Source organism: Camelus dromedarius, chromosome 25 (genome assembly GCF_036321535.1).
Source record: "Camelus dromedarius isolate mCamDro1 chromosome 25, mCamDro1.pat, whole genome shotgun sequence".
NCBI lineage: Eukaryota > Metazoa > Chordata > Mammalia > Artiodactyla > Camelidae > Camelus > Camelus dromedarius.
In genome coordinates this window covers 7,777,178-7,798,146 of record NC_087460.1, presented here as the reverse complement: position 1 = coordinate 7,798,146, position 20,969 = coordinate 7,777,178, and the positions used below count along the sequence as shown (strand labels likewise).

Genomic DNA, 20,969 nt, shown 5'->3' with positions numbered 1-20,969 from the left:
CAGTTTAAGATATAGTTCAATTTCATTACTTAAATGTTTCCTTTAAATAGTATGAAAGTCTCCTTTGGATAAAGATGTTTCATCTTTCATAATGCCTTCCCAAGGAGATCCTGTCATTTTCTCTGAAAGTAGCATCCATTTGTATGGAGGTGGGGAGGGGTAACCTACACATCCTTGAGGAGTTGGTGAGAAGAGCCTCATTCTGGACCTAGAGTGTGTGCACTGGCAGGTTTCTGGCATGATAGCCCTTACTGGCCTGATCACTGGGGAACCTGCTGGCCTGTGATGCTGAAGCCTGCAGCTGGTGAATTCATGGCCCATTTTTAGCTTCAGGCAAATCTCCCAGGGAGTATCAGCCTGCCCTTGGGGACTCTGCTTCCCCGTGGCCCCTGCTATAGAGTCACCTCACCTGGCCACGCAGGCCCCCTGGCTGTTAGTTCAGCATCCATGCTTCAAGGAAACAGGAAACTCTTGGGATAGTTGACTGCTCTATATGTCTGAGTACACTGTAGGAAACTTGCCATTGGCCCAGACATCCGTGGAAAGCGCAGGGAATGAGGTGTGAGGGACCTAGGCTGTGGTCCCCAAAGGGGAGACCTCTTGCCCTGAGTGCTCCTGTCAACATGGAGGTTACTGTGGTATGCAGAGTAAGGGCCCCTAAAGATACCCTAATACCCAGAACTTGTGAATAGATTACCTTACTGGGCAAGAGGGACTTCATTGATGTGATTAAGTTAAGGACCTTGAGAGGAGAGATTATCTGGATTATTTGAGTGGGCTCAATTTAATGACTTTCCAGTATGTCATAGGTCAAAGTGAGATGAGACTATGGACAAATGGTTAGAGGGCTACAAAGCTGTTTTGAAGATGGAGTTAAGGGGGACTGCTAGTCAGGAAATGTGGGTGGTTGGAAAAGGCAAGGAAATAAGATTCTCTCTCTGAAGCCTCCAGAAAGAAACACAGCTCTGCCATCACTGTGATCTAAGCCCAGTAAGACCCAGGTTGGATCTCTAACCTACAGTATTGTAAGATAACATATTTGTGTTGTTTTAAGCCGCTAAGTTTGTGGTAATTTGAAAGAGCCACAAGAGGAAATGAATACACTCATATCTGACTTTGGTCTGGAAAGAGGTCAGGCCCAGGAACTGACTGCTTTTTCTCCATCTCTCTCCTTCTCACTGAACCTGAGCCTGAGAGGGAGATACACTTACTCTCCGTGTGGCATGACCTTGTTCAACCATACAGCAGAACTTAATACTTTTTCATTTTCATTCAAAGTTGAAAGTAAGTACGGTAAACACGCATACACTCTTCACTGAGATTCACCAGTTGTTAATGTTCTGCCGTATTTACTTTCCCTTTCTGATTACATGCATACATAGTTTTTTTTGTTGAACCATTTGAGAGTAACTGGCATGCGCCTCAACCCTTTATCCTTAATACTTCGACATCTCTGAAGAATAAGGAAATTCTCATATTAGCCACAATTCCTTTCTCACACCTAATGAAAATAGTAATTCCATTATACCATCTAATATCCAGTTCACAATACAGATTTCCCCAATTTTCCCCGAAATATTTTAGAGTTATTTTATACCAATTCCCTCTGCTTCCCCAGTCAGCATCTCATCAAATTACATGCTTTGCAATTGGTTGTCTTTAGTCTCTTTAATCTGTAACAGCTCACCCTCATTATTTCACAGTATCGGCTTTCTGGTAAATCCAGACTAGTTCTCTTGTAGAATATTCTGTATTCTCAATTTGGTTGATTATTTTGTCATGATTTTTTTTTAACATTTTTTTTCTCATGATGTCTTTAACTTGTTTCTCCAACCCCTGCCTTTTTTTTTTAAAGTATGTATAGTGGTTTGATTAGACTCAGGTTAAATACTTTTAGAAAGAATACTTTGTTAGTAATATTGTGTGGGTTACATTGCTTTATGTTAGGCACTAATTGTCCCACTGTTAGTGATGCTAAATTTGGTCACTTAGTTGAGATGTCTCCCAGTCTAACCATTGAAAAAGAACACATTTCCCTTTGCAGTTTGTAATTTAATCTACAAACAACCTGTTCCCAAACAACTTTTCATTAACAACTTGAATACCTGTTGAGGTTTTTGATCAATTATTTCATTGGGAGCAGCAAAAATGGTGTTCTGTTATATTCTGCATGTATTAGTTGGCATTCTCTTGTGAAAAGAGCTTTCTTTTAAGAGAACTACTTTAGGAAATCTCCCAGTGGACAGTTGGATAGTGGTTTGCTTTTAATTTTGTTTAAAGCAATTGGAAAGCCCCTGTTTTTTAAAAAGATGTGTTACTCAGTCATTGGAGCCCATTCACTAGTATTGCAGTAGCATTCCCTATATTTCCAGTTGTGTCTTTGCTTGGTTCCCAGGAGCTTTTTAAATCCAGACAATTCACTGTTGTAGGATTTGGAGTAGAGGTGGGTGAGAGGTTCACCAATCTATGATAGAAGGGAAGGAAAACTACCAGGTGAGAACTAAGAACCAGATGCCACCTTGACTTCACCAGTTCTCAGGAAGATTAGTTTGTGGAAGTTGAGGATCTAGAAATTAGTTCCCAGAGAACTGCCTGCATGCTCTGGGACCCCCTGGAAAGTTTTTGCTTGCCCCAGTCTGAAGACCTGCTCTCTGGTATCAGACAGCCTGAGCAGAGTCTTCCATATTTGGTTGATGACAAGTAAAGTCAGAAATAAATGAATTTCGAGAGTGGCTTTGAAAACAGTAGCTTGGATTTCAAGCCTGCTTTCTTGCTGCACACTCCTATTTTGAATTCAGAAGCTGAATATTAATTCCTTCTTTCTTTCCATTACTTTTGTAACTTCCAAACAGTGCCACACTGCCTATCCCCAAGGCAAACTGATTCCCCAGGCAGAGGAGAAGAAGATCACATAAATCATTTTCAAAATATTGCCCCAATTACATAAGTATTATGGGGTTTTATGGGTTTGGATGAAAGACAGCTGTCTCTTTTTTCTTCCAAGTGGCTAGGAATAAGTCTGTTGATTACAACTTAATATTTTTAACAGAATTCATTTATTATATAACCTATTTTATAGCCATCAATAATATTCTGGATTATGATTCCTTATACAATCATTTTTATTATTTTATCATTAAGCTACGATGTACACATGCAGTCTTCCTAAAAAGAATGAATAATTTGGTCTTTTTTTGGTTTTGTTTTAAATAATTTAAAGCAGTCTTTTTTATTTCTTCTGTCAAAGGCCCATAGTAGTGAATCACATCAATCACATTAAATCGACAAGTTATTTTAGTTGAGTCCACTATTCATGATGCAGAATAGTACAGTGCAGTGTGCCTGCACTGGAGTCGGATCACATAGTTCCAAACCCGAGCTCCCACACTGACGAGCGGCGCGGGTTGGGGGCGCATTACTTATCTTCACTAAGTTTCATCTGCAAAACAGAAATGTTAATAATAGTACCTGTCTTGTGGTTTGATAGGAAGGTTAAATGACATCATGTACTAAATACCTGGCACATGATAAAATATTAGCTGGTTTTGTTGTTTTTGTTGCCATTGTTATTGTTATTATTCACTAAGAGAAGAGAAGGTGATATCTAAGCTACCATCCAGCTGGCTCTTTAAGAATTTCTTCAGACACACATGCAGCTTTCCTGATACATGAATTTTCTGAAAGTGGCAAGTATTAGAATTAGCAGAGTTGACTTTCTCTATGAGGCTTATATAGAAAAACTAGAATTAACCTGATTCTTCTCCTAAAATAAAAGAAGTAAACATGTCTTAAGCTGTGGATGGTGAGCCAGGAAGGAGCTTCAGTTTGTTGAAATTATACTCCAGCTTCTCTGTGCTACCTCTTTTCTTACAGAGTTTGCATTCCTGCACACTGAAAGTCAGCATTTCTTCCCCCAAAAATAAATATTCAGAATTGACATGCTTAGGATTCTGAATTAGAAACAACCAGTAATATGTGCATTTAATGAGACAAATGTATCGCTAGCTTAAATTCCTAATTTAGGGTAGTCCAAATGCTGTCTAAGGGATTGACCTTGCTCATCAAATTTATTTTTATTTAAAATAATTCAGCAAGCCACATTTAAAATATTTGTCTTTTCTCCTATAAAATTGTAAAGCATTTACAGGTTGTTCCTAGTCAGGTACTATTCTAAAGTATCTCCCAATTAAGGCTGTTAGATGAATGGCCTCACAAAATTCAGAAGCCTCAACCTGAAAAGAAATATGTTTCCCGTGTTCTTCCCACTGCTCTGTAATGGCACACCACAGTCATCCTGTGAATCTGGCATTTTCATCCGGTTGCACCTAAATAGATTTTTTAGGAAAGAACCAATGGAGAGTGGAGGGAGTTACCACAGTGTCTGTACTAATTCCTAGAATCTTTTCAAGATTTAGGGTCAGCAACAATTCAGTAAGGAAAGGGCCCATCAGGTAAATTTGGCTCTGAAAATGCTAATTGAAAGTCGTCCTCGGTAATTCAATCCTGTTCTGTCTTCCTTTCTTTAGTCAGCAGGGTCCCATGGTGACTGGTTCTGAAAGAAATCATCCCCTTTGGCAGTTACCTAGCACCATGGCAACCGGGACGTCAGCGAAGCAGGGTAGACCCTGCACAAAACAGCTCCTGTCCTGCTCCCTCCTTGCCTCTAACTCAGCTCTTCCTGAGGTCTAGGGATGGGGCTAAGGACATCTGGACAGGCACACTCAAGAAATCCTACATGTTTCTGTGGTTGTGCCCGTGAGTGTAGATATGTGGGCATATAGTAAACTGTGTTCTAAGAATTCCTCCTCACCCCCAAAACATGGAGCATGTTTAAAGGGTGGATATGGATGGTGGGATGGGGATGGGGAGATAGGCATGGGGTTATCTTTATTTAGGCCTGACGATACGTAAAAATTATATTTGTATTTATAAGGTTACAGTAAGTTGATAGTAGAGGAAGTTGGAGCCTGTTGTGACACAAGACCTCAGGGAAATATTTTTAAAATATTTTTATTCACCTGAAAGTGAAATACACAGATGGCTTTAATGAGCACTGAAGGGGGTGTAATGCTGTCCGTGGTGCTGAACACTTGATTGTCTCAGATGTGCCAAGGGAGATGGGGGTTGGCAGAGGTTAGGGAACACCTTGCCACGTTAGGGTACTGACGTGAAAGAAAGAAAGAAAGAGAGGGCCTGGGGAGAAAGCATCCTTTCCTTCTCTTCCAAGTAATTCGGAATGCCCAGGATAAAATGTTCAGATGAAAAAAAATTTTTAAAGAAATTGGAGAAGGCTGGAGGTTTGGGTGGTTGAGTCTTCCCCTTTTCATATGGAGATTTTTGGTCGGAGCCAATCAGGAGATTTCTGCTGCTGTGCTCCTGAAAGGAAAAGTGGGGGAAGGGAGAGAGAAGCCGGCCACGCTCTCCCTTTGAGCCACATGATCCATTTCCCATGTGACACATTCCAGAGCCTTGGAAAGAAGGAGGGAGGGGTGCCAGGAGAGTAGGGCTGGGGGCGGGAAGATGGTTTAACAGTCAACCCTGCACAGCGTCATCTTGTCTTCCTACCAGGAAGCAGGCTCTGAGCCAAGGGGAAGGCAGAGGACAGAGATGAATGTGTTCCCAAGCTTCCCTGCTGGTTTATGGCATTCTCCAAACTCCTCTGCAAGGGCTGCTCCTGACCAAGAAGACCCAAGGAGACCATCTCTGAAATCAAGTCCGGATGAAGGTATGTGCTTGAGATCCCGCGGTATCGTGACTGAAATTTGGCTCAGAGGACATAGTACCTTCTATTTTCCAGGCAATTTGGAGATTTTGTCCTGGCTCAGATGCTGCTGAGGGGCTTTAGATTTGTCACAGGTCCAGAAAAGATGCTTAGGTAGTTCTGTAAAATGAATAATTCACCACAGTAACTGCCTGTTGAAGAAAAATGAGACAGAAATTGTGTACAGTGATAGTTAATAAAATAAAGCACTCATTGATGAAAAGGATTTTTTCCTTTGAATCCTAAAAAGAGGAAAAAATAATAATATTACTGAAACCAACCAGATTTCATTGTCACTGCAATAAAATTCTGTTTCATCCTTTTTCAGCTGCTTACCCTGGCCCATGTTCCCAGAGGTTGCTGGCAGTGGCTTAGGGAGCCTGAGTGGGCAGGCATGCTGTTTCTTTGTGCTCTGTGATCGTCTTCCTTCTGATGTTCCTGATACCAGGAGTGCTTGTGATTGTTTGCAGCTCCCTTTGCAGCTCCCGTTTAGAGACAGTAGACTGCCACAAAATCCCATATCCACCGAATTTCATATCTTACAGAATAGATACCAAGAAGCCTGCCAGGAAGTTCTCATAAGAATCTTCCAAAGTTCCAGGCTTAAAGAATCTGTCATGCACGCAAATCTTGATATCTTTGACCATTTCTACCCAGCACAAAGAGAGGAGCTAGCAAATTTACATTTTATTTTGTTACTTAACAAATACTTATACAGCTCTTGTTATGTGCAAGGCATCATTCTAAGCACAATCAGTTACTTAATCCTCATAGTTACCCTCTGAAGGAGTTATTATTGGTGGCTACATTTTGGAGATGAAGAAACTAAGGCACAGGGAAGTTAGGGAACTTTCCCAAGGTCACACAGCTAGCAAATAGTAGAAACAGGATTTGGACTCAAGAAACCTGACCCCAGAGTCCATGATCTTAACCACTGAACCACTGAGCTGCTTCCCTGATGATGTCAACGATTGATTTGGCTACAAATTTTGTTCAGCTGACGCTACTAGAACATTGAATCAGCTTGCCTGTCTCAGACAGATCCCCAGTGAAATCTATATTTAATCTTAAATTATCCCAATGGTCATATTCTGTACCCTCAAATAACCCAGTAATTGCTTGTTCTTCTCTTCTTCTTGTGCTGTATAGATACCTGGTAGTAAAACACTGTGTTGCTACGGTGACCAAAGGATGTCTAAAAGGAAAAAAGAAATCTAGAATTACACCATGGTTGATTTTTTTTTTAATCAAAACTAGAAACATTCTTCATTCCTCAGGACCTAGTAACAAGACCAGCCTAAGCATATTATCTTTAATGGTACTTACCTGGCTTTCAAAATAAAATAAATAGGTTAAAAACTTCTAAAATTATAAACACAAATATGTCATCAAACTGACTAGATTTATTGCTTTAAAATAATATCATACTTTAAAATAGGGAATAGATCTCTCTTTGCAGATTATTTTAGGTTTTTAAGGGAAAAAGGAATTTTTTTTTTAACTTCAGGAAATTTGAGATACAAGGATTACCTCCTTTTGGTCTGTGTAATTTCTCTTCTGGCCCTTGGCAATAAAGGATGACTGATCTCATTCTTACATACTGTGGGAAAACTTAGAGAAGTTACTAGGTAACAGATAAAAGAGGAAGAAAAGGGTAGGAATCCAAAATTTGTGAAATTCCTCACTAAATGATGTGCTTCCCTTCAGAGTTTCACTGATGAACACTTTGAGAGGAAGGTGTCCCCTGCAGTATTGAATTTTAGTTCTTAGATTACGCCTTCAGTCCCTGCGGAAATGTGCATTTCCCTGGGACAGGCACACTTTACACTATGGAGGCTGTCAGAGGTCGGCTTCTGGAATTAGGAACCCTATTCTTCCATCCCTGGATGTCTAGCACTTAGCACCAGGCCTGTTCATGGTATGATCTCAGTATATACTTGCGAATGGAGAATGGGAAGACTCAAAATTCCGACAGCAGTCTGCTAGAGGCGATTCGGGGGCCCATGCCTGTTTTGTTCTGCATGCGGTTATGGGGAGGATGGTGAGGAGGTAAAAGTGTAGCAGGAGACAACTTGGCAGCAGTCACAATTGCATCTGAAATTTACACATGCTACTCAGACTGACCCTGGTGCAGGACCAAGCTAGCGTTCAAGAAGGATCCATAAATTCTTTCCTGGGGATCACCAATCCCCCTGACACTGTATTTATATTTAGAGTGACGTTCCCCTGATATTTTTATTTACATCTAGATGGAGGCACTCCTAACAGTCTCATTTTCTTCTGATGTTTTGCTGGGCACTATCTCCCAATGTTGAATTAGTTCACCTTGGGTTGGGAGTGAGTGTCTTTTGAGAGGGTCAGTTCCTGCCCCAGGCAGTCCTCTTCTCATCAGCTTTGCCTCCTAGTCCCCAGAACACTGCACCGAGAGCTCAGAGGACTACAGGACTCTTCCCTGGAGAACCATGGGATCTTCAGAGTCAGAGTGGGGTGAGCCGGACGGCCTTTCCCATACCATGGCAGTTAGGACCTGAGTGCAAAAGATGTCTCAGGGCATCTGGAAAGGATTTGGATTTAAATTAGCAGGCTAACTAGACTTAAAATAGTCATCCCTTCTGATCATATACACAAATACAACTTTATTTTATTGAAGTATGGATGATTTACGATGTTGTGTTAGTTTCTGGTGTAGAGCTAAGTGATTCAGTTATACATATATATATTCTTTTTCAGATTCTTTTCCATTTTAGGTGATTACAAGGTATTGACTTTGGTTCCCTGTGCTAGACAGTAGGACCTTGTTTATTCTGTTCTTTTTCCATCTGATTAAGTCATTAAGGAGCAGAAGAGTGGGGTTTGTGTACAAGATGTGGGTCCTTGAATCCTATATACTCATCCTCCTGACCTCCAGCGTGACCTGGAGTGAGTGAGTTGTGGAAAAGAAATAGCCCTGCTGGAAAAGTACAGCCCAGCCAGTGCTGCCTGCCCACCGCACGCATCCCGGCCTTCTCAGACAAGCAGGGCTAGTGCGCACAGGGGCTTGGGTCTGGAAGCCGCACTGGGTCTCCTCCTTTTCCCTCTGAAATCTCAGCACTGAAAGGGGGCAGTTCTCTCTACCAGCCAAACTGGACAAGATAGAGCAGAGAGAAAGTAGAGAGGTTCCTCTGAAAGAGAGGCCTTGCCAAGAATGCTTTCAGCTTGGAGGTTAGGAATGAAAGAGGGTAAAAGAAGAGGGACAGTGAGCACAGGAAATATGTTTTTGGATATTAGATTAATACAAATAGAGTTCTAGAAAATTTGGAAAATATAAAGAAGTATAAAGATGTAATGAAAATAAAAATCAGTCATGATCTGGCCATCTAGAAACAATTTATGTTAAAATTTTGGTGTATTCTCAGTCTTTTCCAATGCATATCATGGTAATGAAAGTAAACATTTGTTAAGTACTTGCTTTGTTCTAGATATTGTTCTTAGCTCCTTTCTTGTGTCATTTTATTCTCAGAACAAATGAATAAGGGTGGGTACTGCTATTATCCTAATTTTGGCAAAGACACTCAGTGTGGACAAATATGTTAAGTAACTTGTACAGGTAGTAAGTGATTTGAAACCCAGGCAAGTTGGCTTGAGAGCAGGGTTTCAGCCTCAGCACTGTTGGTATCTTGGACCAGATAATTCTCTGTTGGGTGGGTGAGCAGGGAGCCCTGTCCTCTTTATTGCAGAATGTTTAGCAGCATCCCTGGCCTCTACCTGCCGGACATCAACACTCTCCTCCCCCAGTTTTGACAACCAGGAATGTCTCCCGACATTGCCAAATGCCCCCTGGGAGGCAAAGTTACCTCTGAACCACTATTCTAAGAGCCCGTGCTCTCAACCATCTGTTATGTTTGAGATAATGTAGCCTCTTCATATTTAAAATGTGCTTAGAGTTGTTTTCTTCTACATCTTCCTGGGATGTCAGTGGCTTTAAAGAGCATAGATAGGAAATGAGTTACTTTCAGAGAAAATGCTCTTTAATAGATGTTTTTGACAGGTTTCTTGTATCCCACCAGTGCCCTGTGTGGAGAATAGCCATGTTTCTATTACCTTTCCCCTAGTTCTATGTGTCAGGCACCCTTAGCCTTGAAGGATTCAGATTTCAGGTGTACACTTAATGGTATAGCAGGGCAGTGCTTATCAACCAGCGTATCAAAATGTGTCCCAAACAAAGGATGTCTGTTGCAGACAAGTTCTTGCTAATGAAGTACCAAAGTTTGCCAGTGGTTCATTTTTTTTAAAACTAATTAGAATAAATTTAAGGACTTCTACATAATTATTTTCTTTTCAGCATGACTTCTTAGCTGAAGATTATAGGCTGAGCTCCTGGAGTTGCACATAACTCTGGATGTGTCTGTAGGAGTGTGTCACGTGGAGGAACATGTTTGTCACATCTGACTCTGAAAATGAGGTTGAAAATTGCTGATGTAGGTGATTTGGGTCAGTCATTGCTGAGAGGATTAAAATAAAAAGCACTGAGAAATGATAGCAGTAGCATTTTAACTTAGAAAACGTCTAAAAATATACAGCACTAAAATACATATTAACCATGCGAAACATATGCACAAACGTGTTCAACCGTATTTTCAATCACATCGGACCACGTACATAGTTGCATAATTTGTCCATAAAAATACATGTTAATGCAAATTCAAATCTAACTTCTGCTCCATGAACTTGAAGGTTGCTTTCTTGGAAAACCCTGACTGAAGACAGTAGTGCAGATCAAAATTTACCCAGAGTGTTGATGTGAACTTGATGTGAGACAGAATGTAAATGCTTCTGAAAAGCGGAAGTTTTTAGTAACTCCCTGTTTGGTGCTGATACTTGGTTCTTAGTGAGTCTTTCACGTTCTTTTCAAATAGCTATAAATTGCATCTAGTGCACAGCTCTTTGCTTTGAGTGTAGTGAGTCTGGTCTTTGCCTCCACACCTCTTTCCTCTTCCAGTTGCACGACTGAGATGTTGATACTGAAATCAGAGCTTGGAAATGAAACTGAGCATTTACCACCCCCCACCCCTTGACATCTGCCTCTGACTCAGTGAGCACACAGCAGCTATTCAAAAAGTGTTTGTTGTAATAAGTTAAATTGAGTTTGGTGAGATGCAGATTCCCTGGCCAAATCATTTTCTTCAAAATTTGAAAGATCCCATAGTGGGAAGAGAGGTGTGGGAAATTGATGGAGGACAGTCAGGGGTTCTAGCAAGTGTGTCTCCCCTCCAGGCAGTCTGGTGTTATGCAGGACGAAAGCCCTCACAGTGGCAGGTCTTCTTAGGCCAGACCACTTCTTGAAAGGAGTCTTCAGTCAGAGATGGCTGGCACACCCAGGGTGATTACTGAGGAAGGCTTGGCTGGCCCCTGGGCGCAGTTTCATCTCTCCTTCGGAGACTCAGACTACCGATCTTGGACAGCAAAGGCTAATAGGTCACTAAAAATCACCCTCAACTTGGAGAAATGTTTATTTATTTGGGCTCCAGTGATTTTTTCCCTTGAACACAATGTTGTGAATGATAATCAGGTACCCAGGCCTCTTTGCAAAAGCCATTCACCCTTAACAAAGGTAAATTACATGACTGATGTTAGTACTGTCACTAACATAACTAGTGTGCGATGTGGTTACTAAAACTTACTTGTCATATGGCTTATAAGACTTATGGGCCGACAGTAGTAAGAGTGCTAATTTTTTAAGCAGTTGCCATGTGCCAGACATCAAGCTAGGTGTTTTTTAGAACTACGGTAGGATAACACTTACTGAGTGTTTTTCTCTTACGAGGCAAATTGACTTGTAATAACTCATTTAACTACTGTGTGTATATTATCTCATTTAATCCTCATACTAATCAAATGAGATACAGACTAATTATCCTCATTAAACAGATGAGATCACTATTAGATAACTTGTCCTGAGTTACACAACTAGTTGGTGAGTGACAGACGTAGGATTCATGCTTCAGCTATCTGACTTCAAAGCCTGAACATATAACCACTTTGCAACATTCCTGTATTACGAGATGAAAAATAGATGTTTTTCAATAGAAGATGAGGTTCTGGGTGTAGGTTTGTCAGATTTAGCTAATAAAAATACAGGACACCAGTTAAATATTGTATGGGATATTGCATGGACATTATGCTAAAAAATTGTTATTTATCTGAAATTCATATTTCATCTGGCAACCCTGTCTGGGTGGCACTTAATGAGAACATGTCTTCTCTCTGGTTTTCCTGTTCCCCACCACAGTCTTGCCGGTGGCTACCTGTGCCTTACGTGGTTCTGTAAAGCACTTAGCTCAGTGTCCACATCAGAGCTGTAGCTCAAAGCCAGGAAGCAAGACAGCTGCTCAAGAAGCTTCTGGAGAACCTGTGTGTCTTCTTTAGCCACCTGTAACTTCGGGACTTGGGATGGGTTGCCCTGTAAACCCTGCCCTAGTGGAAGTGGTAGATGGGTAAACGCTCAACAACTGGTTCTGCAGGGAGGAAAAAACCTATCTGTGCTGTTTGTCAGTCTCTTGGTGTGAATATTCCTAGCGTGGCTGATTCATGATACCAACATGATGTCATTGAACTTGGAGTTGGGAAGGAGTGTGCACAGCTGGCTCTGAGGAGCCCTGGGCAGGCCAGCCTCAGCCCACCTCTGTTCCGGGCATCTCTTCTTTCATGTATCGGCAGATCAAGCCTACATAAAAGTGAAAGGTTTATGGAAACTATCTACAGTCATCATATTTTCTAAATTACAACAATTAAAATTTAAAAGAGGACGTTCTACCTGGGGTAATACTGTTGATTAAACTTTCTCCTCACTGCAATTCAAACTGAAGTCTAGAATTCTGCTTTCATTTCATTTCGTTTCTTTCATTTAAAAGGCAACTGTTAATCATCTGTCATAATGAATTTCCAATGCTCTCACATTCTTTATTCTGAAGAAAGGCTGTATTTCCAGACCAACATGTCTGCTGCACTTTTGATGCTAAGCCTCCATGCAGCATATAGTGGGAGTGATTTTTTTCCCCCAAATGTTCACTGTGTCACATATTTCTGAGCTAGCATATTGAACAGATGTATCTGTGGGTAGCAAGAAGCTGTGGGGGAATAACTTTATATTCCTATGTTTGATTGAGAAGTCCATGTACAACCAGTTTGACCTTCTGAATTCAGATCCAGGCCATTGTAGCTTCCCTGGGCATGAAGTGCCAGTGGTGGTTAAAAGCATGGACTTTGGAGTGAGGCCGTTCTGGGTGACCACTTCCAACTGTATGACCTTGGGGAGGAATTTTAGTTGTTGTTTTTTTCCACTTGTAAAACAGGGCTAATAATATTACCTACCTTAAAAGCCTACACATATGAATTACCTGACACGTAGTAAGCCCAGAATAAGTATTAACTCTTGGTAGTATTAATGTTAGAACTACTGTCATCATTGTAATTAATCTCACTGCTCATTAGTAAACAACTATGTTTTCTACAGAAAATGTTTTCATTTTTTTTCCCAATCAAATCATAAAAATTAAGCATTATAAAAATTCTAGTTTGCCATTAAATTTTTGAACAAATGTCAGAAAAAAAAAAGACTTCCAATATTGTGAGAAAATGAATCTTTATAATTTCAGGAAGGTTAAAAGAAATCAGTTGTTGGGGGTTTTTGAGTCTAGAAAAAGCCTAACCAGCAATGAGTATGCTTTTCCAGAAATAGCCCCTGGCAAACTGTGAAGTAAACAAAGTTTGTCATCTGGGCCCCTCTGTTCCTCTTTGTGGTCCTCTGATTAGTTTCTCGTCATTCATACATTTATCCATCCATCAAAATATGATTTTCAAAAAGTTAAAATCATGATTCTCATTCAAATATAAAATGAGCCTAAAGTTAAAGATGTATTAACTTATTACCGAAGGAACCGATAAGGTTGCTTCCAAGAGCACTTGAATAAATGGATATCTAAAATGTTTTTGTTGTTTTTTGTTTCTTTAAAGAATGTGAACATAAGATTGCTGGGTAGACACAAAGCTCGCTAATGTCCTACAGGACAGTAAGTCCATAACCTCTGGGGTTATTTTTTCTACTAGACAGAAATTTGCATGCTAACATGTAATGTCTGGGCTCTAGTCATATAGTAAATAGCAAAATCAAGCACAGATACATTCTTCCAGAAAATTAAATAATCCTTGGGGAAGCCCATTTAACAATGTCCTAGTGTGACATTAAAAAGATATGCGATGTTCTCTGTACCTTTTGTTCAAGTATTAGATAATTTTTTATTAACACATCTATCCATTTATTTATTCACTAAACTTTAATATCTGTCTGCCCCAGGGATATAGAATAAAGACAGTCCCTGTCCTTAAGGAACTCATAACCTAACAGGAGACAACATTCAAAATAAAAATCACAACATAGGGAACAGACATATTCCCCCCAGGGTCTCATCATTAAGAGGTCCCCCGGCCCCTACACCATGTCAGCCCATCCAGCAGTTTCCTCACCCGTATATGAAAGCACATCTCTTAGAGCCCAAAATATGAGTAATTCTTCTCTTAGATAATATATAAATAGAGATGTATTTTAATAAGGGCCCTCATTGGTCAACCCAATGAAGTGTGTCACGTGGAAGCCTCAGAACTAGTTGGATGGAAAGAGATAGGTTGAGCAGGAAAAGAAGTCTTTCCTGTCACTGCTAAAATTACTGAATATGGATGACCCGGACATAATTACTAATTGTGCAGCCCTTGTATTTCCGATACACTCCCTTGAAGATTTATTTATTTCCAAATTAATGAAACAGGGGAGATCTTTCGGACTTTTACTTTGGGACCCTAGAATTTAGTTATAATATGGCAGACTGTGTTTTCTGGAAGAGGGTGCAGGAGGCTGTCTGAGGTCCCCTAAACCACCTTCACTGCCCCTTAAATGAGAGTTGATTTGGGTGACTTCAATTTCACCTGCCCTGCTCTTCTCAGGAGTGATGGTTCCCCTGTTGCCACGGTCACCAATGTTTCAGCTCCCTGAGAGTACACACGGTTCTCTCTGCATTTAATTCTCTTCACAGAGCCACCTAGAGTAGGAGACCTGTATTTCAGTTTTCTGTTCTATGGATTCAATTCAGAAAGCAGTTAATAAGCGATAATTAATGTAAAGAATTTCAGTAGAAGCTGTAGAGCATGGACAAAGGATAATGCCCTTTTCCCAGGACCCCACAGTTTATGGGAGAAGACAGAAGCATGGAGGCAATTCTAAAGCAGTGATTGTTAGTCTGGACTGCACATTGGGATCACCTGGGGAACTTTGAAACATCCTGATGCCCAGGCTGCACTCCAGAGCAATTAAATCAGAAATCCCTGGGGCTAGAACCCAAGCATCAGTATTTTTTTAAGCTTCCTCGGAGAGTCCAGTGTGTTGCTAGGCTAGAGAACCATGACTAAAGCGAACAAACTGGGAAAAGGAGTTACAAAGCACTGTATGAACATGGACTCCACGGCCATTCTGCAGATCTTAATTTTCGTTTCCACCGTATGACTGTAATTTAGCCCATGAATGTGGAAAATATAACCACTCATTGTAACCTTGGGAAGAATGTAGATCAGTCTGATTCTGAGGCATTTAGGGACTATATAGTCTGAGAGGCGTGGTCTGCAGAAAATTAGGTCTCTAAGGGGAAGAGGGCCAAAAAAAGATCAACCTAGAAGGATGTCCCCTAAATTCATTCCACATGCTCTCTCCCTCCCTTGGAGTGTTTTTTCTGTTTGTTTTGTTATGTTTTTTGTTGTTTTGTTTTGTTTTCTTTTTTACGCCTTGTCTGTCTGAAGAAGTCCTCTTCATCCTCCAGGTCCCCAGCTTACACCTCACCTCCTTTGTGAAGCCTTCCCTTTCCTCCCCCCATCCCAAACAAAATTGGGTCCCTATTTTTCTCTGCCACTTAGCTCCCTGCCTGTTAGTTATAATTATAGAATTTAGTTACAATATGGCAGACAGCTTATTTATACACTTACCTGTCATGGGCCTTACTTGTCTTTGTTTCCTAGTACCTAGCACAGTTTACTGGTTTACTGAATGAATAGAGACGCAGCACTTTTAGACGCAGTCAGAAAAGTCATGCCATTATCAGGGGAGACCTAGACTCAGGAAATCCCCAGACTTCCTCATCCCATTTCTAAGCAGCAGGATCCTCCGCTTCCAGGCAGGTGTGGGGTGAGGGTGGCTAGAGAAATCAGCAGACACACTCATTGGTGTAAAGCAGCTGGAGGAAAGGATGGAAGAAGGCCTCGCAGCGCTTTGGTGGTAGCGGTGATCTTGAGTTTCATCTGCAGAGTTTTGCTGTGAGAGGAAGAAGGAAAAGGAAGGAAGTTCACAAGTTTCAAAGCATGTGTGTGACCCACGGAAAAGTGCCCGTGCCACCAAATCCTGTTTTGTTTAGGCCACAGGCATCCCCCAGAAGTTTAGAACAGTTCTTTCCTTCTGGGAAAATTGCTGGTCTCTTATTTTTAAGCTGACTTTTTTTTTAATTGTGGAGTTTTTTAAAAAATGATTTTAAAGGTATTACACATATGAAGGTGAAAAGATTATTTCAGTTTTGTAAGTATGAGAGTCATACATTCCAGATTTTCCAGGACAGTGCTAATTTTAGATCTTCTGTCCTATTTTCAAACTGTGTACCCTAATTTTTTATACAGAAAGTATTGTTGCTCATCTTAAGATTCACTATCAACCAGCCAGCCATTCCGAAGGTCTTTCAGTAATGAAACTGTCTAATTACCTTACATTTCTCTTTGAGAAATTAAGGAGGGCTGCTTCACGGACAAAAACAGCCTTGAAGGGAACATGGAACTGGCATTTAATATATTGCCTTGAGCTCCAGACTTTGGTTGAATGTGGTTTCTTGGTGGGGACAATATATATTAACACCCTCTCCCCACCACAAATTATTACAAAAATCTTTCAAGGAAAAATGGGTCATTAAGAGGTGCTCTTTCATAAAGAACTGTTCTGTAATTCTACCTCTAAAATTCAGAAAAGTTTCCCTGTGAAGTATAGTCATAGGAGCCCACCTGGTAGAACTGCTCTGTTATTATGGATTCAATTGCTATGCTTTCTTTCTGCTTAACAGATTCAGACCAAATTAAACCCCGGTGATCTGACTGCAGCCAAAGTCACCTCAATTTTAATTGAATGGCCCATGATGATACAATCTTTTTACCTATTAAAAAGTATAACTATTTTTTCCTCACTGAATAGTAGGAAAAAAATTCAAGGCTGAGCAAAGTTCAAGTTGGTTGCTTTTAATCATCTGAATGCCATAAGGTTTCTAGTAACCTTGTTACATTTTTTAGGGGACATCTTGTATATTCTTAAATCAGTGTGATTTTATGAAACAATGACAACGGAATAGTATCAAAATATGTCATTGATAGGTAGCACATCATCTTTTGGAAAAAAAAACAGGCTATTTTTATGTGTCATTAAATTAGGAGCTACTTCTGGCTCATATAAAAGTGTTATGTTTGCCCCACGTGCTTCCATAATGCTTCTGTAATGGAAATTCTGCAGTAAGGACAGGGTCCTTCCCAGTGGCCAGCCATATTCCTGTTAGCTATTTCCAGAGCTGACCTCTGGGTGTTTCCACTTGCCCAAGGTTTCCTCCCTCGCAGCCACAGCCTTGCAGCCTCACAGCCTCGTTACTTTAGTGTTGACATTCAGGAACGTCTCACATCCTTGCCAGAATTCCAACAGCTCTTCAGTTGGGGGTATTACCCTTACCATGAGCCAGATTTGAGCTCCCTAACCCTCTGTGATGTCAGTGCATGAGGAGAACAAGGATCTGTATAGGAGTGGGGCTTGCTGTGAGTTCTACCGCATTTGATTTAGGGTCAGGGGAGGTGGGGGCCAGGGAGAGCCCGACCTGGGAGCAGCTGAACAGTCCTCAAATGAAAGAGAAATGGGGCCAGAGCTTTTTCTGGAGAGTAGTCATGTTTTCCTGCCGACACACAAGTCCTACCCATTGACAAATGACAACCGATCTAAGCATCAAATAAAATCGTTAGCCTTAGGAATCAGTGTGTGTAACACCATTTTAACAGGAGGCCTCATTCTTCTTTTCTTATCTAGAACTAAGAGGGAAAAAATGAACATGGTTTTTGCTCACAGAATGGATAACAGCAAGCTGCCTTTGGTTATTCCTACACTTCTGGTGCCCCTCCAAAACCACAGCGGCACGGAAACGGTCACCCCTCTGCTGAGCCATGACCTGACGGAACTTCCCGAGGAGCACGGCTGGATGAGCAACAGAACAGGCCTGCAGTATGGACCGAAACTCGGGGAAGTGGCCACAGCCAGCATTTTCTTTGGAGCCTTGTGGTTGTTTTCTGTCTTTGGCAATTCCCTGGTTTGTTTGGTCATCCATCGGAGTAGGAGGACTCAGTCCACCACCAACTACTTTGTGGTCTCCCTGGCGTGTGCCGACCTCCTCGTCAGCGTGGCCAGCACGCCTTTTGTGCTGCTTCAGTTCACCACCGGCCGGTGGACGCTCGGCAGCGCCCTGTGCAAGGCTGTGCGGTATTTTCAGTATCTCACCCCGGGCGTCCAGATCTATGTCCTCCTCTCCATCTGCATAGACCGGTTCTACACCATCGTCTATCCTCTGAGCTTCAAGGTGTCCAGAGAAAAAGCCAAGAAGATGATTGCAGCATCATGGATCTTTGATGCGGCTTTTGTGACCCCCGTGTTCTTCTTCTACGGCTCCGACTGGGACAATCACTGTAACTACTTCCTCCCTTCCTCTTGGGAGGGAACTGCCTACACTGTCATCCACTTCTTGGCAAGCTTTGTGATTCCCTCTGTCCTCATAATCTTATTTTACCAGAAGGTCATAAAATACATTTGGAGAATAGGCACTGATGGCCGAACAGTGAGGAGGACAATGAACATTGTCCCAAGGACAAAAGTGAAAACTATCAAGATGTTCCTCATTTTAAATCTATTGTTTTTGCTCTCCTGGCTGCCTTTTCACGTAGCTCAGCTGTGGCACCCCCATGAACAGGACCAGAAGAAAAGTTCCCTTGTTTTCACAGCTATCACATGGATATCCTTTAGTTCCTCAGCCTCTAAGCCTGCTCTCTACTCAATTTATAATGCCAACTTTAGGAGAGGAATGAAAGAGACTTTTTGCATGTCCTCGATGAAATGTTACCGAAGCAATGCCTATACTATCACAACCAGTTCAAGGATGGCCAAAAAAAACTATGTTGGCATCTCAGAAATCCCTCCCATGGCCAAAACTATAACCAAAGACTCCATCTATGATTCATTTGACAGAGAAGCCAAGGAAAAAAAGCTTGCTTGGCCCATTAATTCGAATCCACCAAATACTTTTGTTTAATTTCTCAAAATTCTTTCAATCCTTGTTACGCACCAGAGATTAAAAAATTTAACTATAAAAACAGAAGCTATTTATATATTTTTTCAATCAACTTTCTGAGGGAAATGTTTTATTTTGTAAAAAAATCACTGACTATTGATTTTAGTTTCTGTGTTTTTTTATTTTAGTTGCTTTTTGTTTTAGGGAAAGCTTTCACCTTGAGCTTATAGTCAACAGTCCTTTTACTATATTAGTTATGCGCATTTAAAAAAATAATGCTTTCCTACTTTTTATTTACCAGTAGGTCCAAAAAGCATAAACCATATACACAGTGTTTGATGAATGATTCAACCTGGTTTTATTCTGTTTCCTTTTTCTCTTCCCTACTGAAATTTTGTAACTGTGGGCTTCTGTTCCAAATGAAATCTCCTGTGTGACACATTTCAGACAGAGACTTGTATTTCTTCTACCAAGCAACATTTAGGAAGTGTTAATATTGTATATATTTTTATATTACCTTCTTCCAAGTAATCACTGTCCAGACCTGCTACGGAGAGCACTCCATATATTGGAATATACTGGAACTTGCAGGGCAATCTTTTGTGATTGAATTTTAATCAGGATTCTTAGGGAAAGAAAGTTTATAGAGTTGCCTAATTTCTGTCTCTGTCTCTTTTTCTGTGTCTCTCTCATTTTCATCCTCCCTTAACCTAACCAGCTAATGATGCCGTAAAAAATCTGAAGTTGCCGTGATGTTTTCCTCACATCTGTGTCCCATCTAGGTTGTGTTAGGACGTTTACTTCCCTTCTGAGTTAAACTCAAGCAAATGAGCAGGCGCCTTTTCTGGGCAAGCCCAGAAAATTCCACAGGGAGAGATGTGGGTGGTATCTCTGTGCCCTGCAGTTCAGGCAGACGGCCTTTCTGCCCGGTGACACCCCTGCACACTGGGACAGCAAGTACAGGGAGCACCTTCCCTCTCCTGGACACTCAGACCGCTTCCTTCTCCTAGACACTGGAGGCCGCTTCTCCAGCCAGCGCCTTCTGCCCCTCATCTCTCTCCGGGATACATCATCCCACCCTCACCTAGCTCATACTCGTCTTTGCCTGTGGTAACTCGAGATTTTTCTTCTCTGGTTGCCAGGTCTCCATTACGTCAAATCTAGGACCAGCACATTTTTTAAAATGTACTTATTTAAACAACAGAGGGTTTACAGACAAGACCAGTGTGCATTTTCACACCCTTGCTAGCAAGAATTGCAAATCATAATTTCAGTTGTTTAGCAATTTTACCTGCATTATCTCATTTTATCCTCTCAAGAACTCTGTGATGTCCTTATTATTATCTCTGTCTTGTAGATGAGGAAACTGGGACTAAGAGTTGTGTGACTTGTCCAAGTCAGAGTGCGGCGGAGCTGGTATTCACACCCAGGTCCTCTAACTGCAAGTCTGTCGCTCCTTCTCTGACGTGACAGGTGTCTCTCTGGGGAATGCATGAGAGACAAACCCATCCAGGCCTCCGCGGGCCTCCTTGCTGCTGCCTGGGTGGAAATCTGAGGTCTAAGAGAGCGTGGCATTCTTAAAAGGAGTGTCTAGTTGAAATTTAACGAGCTGGCCCTCACTTTTTCCTTGGCTGCTGCTGGGTTTCTGGGCTTGTGGTGCCGAACATCAGAGATAGGAAAGAAGCCCGTACATCTCACCTCGCAGACACAGGAAACAAGACAAGACTGGGTTAGTGTTTGAGGCAAGGAACAGCGACAATAAAATATTCCATCCATAAAACCTCTACCGAGCTGATGTGTTTAAGTGGACATGTGGCCTTCGGTCAACAAAGCCAAAAAGA

General features: G+C 41.3%; 2 protein-coding genes across 2 annotated transcripts in view; both read left to right on the top strand.

Annotated features, from left to right (window-relative positions):
* The first annotated feature begins 5,584 nt into the window (after positions 1-5,584).
* Positions 5,585-19,393, top strand: GPR19 (G protein-coupled receptor 19). The gene is made up of 2 exons (XM_031444071.2): positions 5,585-5,725; positions 17,880-19,393. Exon 2 carries the CDS (start codon positions 17,896-17,898, stop codon positions 19,147-19,149), a length of 1,254 nt encoding a protein of 417 aa, XP_031299931.1. The 5' UTR covers positions 5,585-5,725; positions 17,880-17,895; the 3' UTR covers positions 19,150-19,393.
* The window catches only part of DUSP16 (dual specificity phosphatase 16), a 142,883-nt gene continuing 127,529 nt past the window's right edge, over positions 5,616-20,969 (top strand). Inside the window, exon 1 of the mRNA XM_064479054.1 lies at positions 5,616-5,725. The gene's annotated coding sequence lies outside the window, so the exon portion shown is untranslated. The remainder of the gene's footprint in view (positions 5,726-20,969) is intronic.

What these genes read in the sequence shown, in the direction of transcription:
- GPR19 (XM_031444071.2), top strand. Translation starts at nt 17,896, where the DNA reads ATGAACATGGTTTTTGCTCACAGAATGGATAACAGCAAGCTGCCTTTG.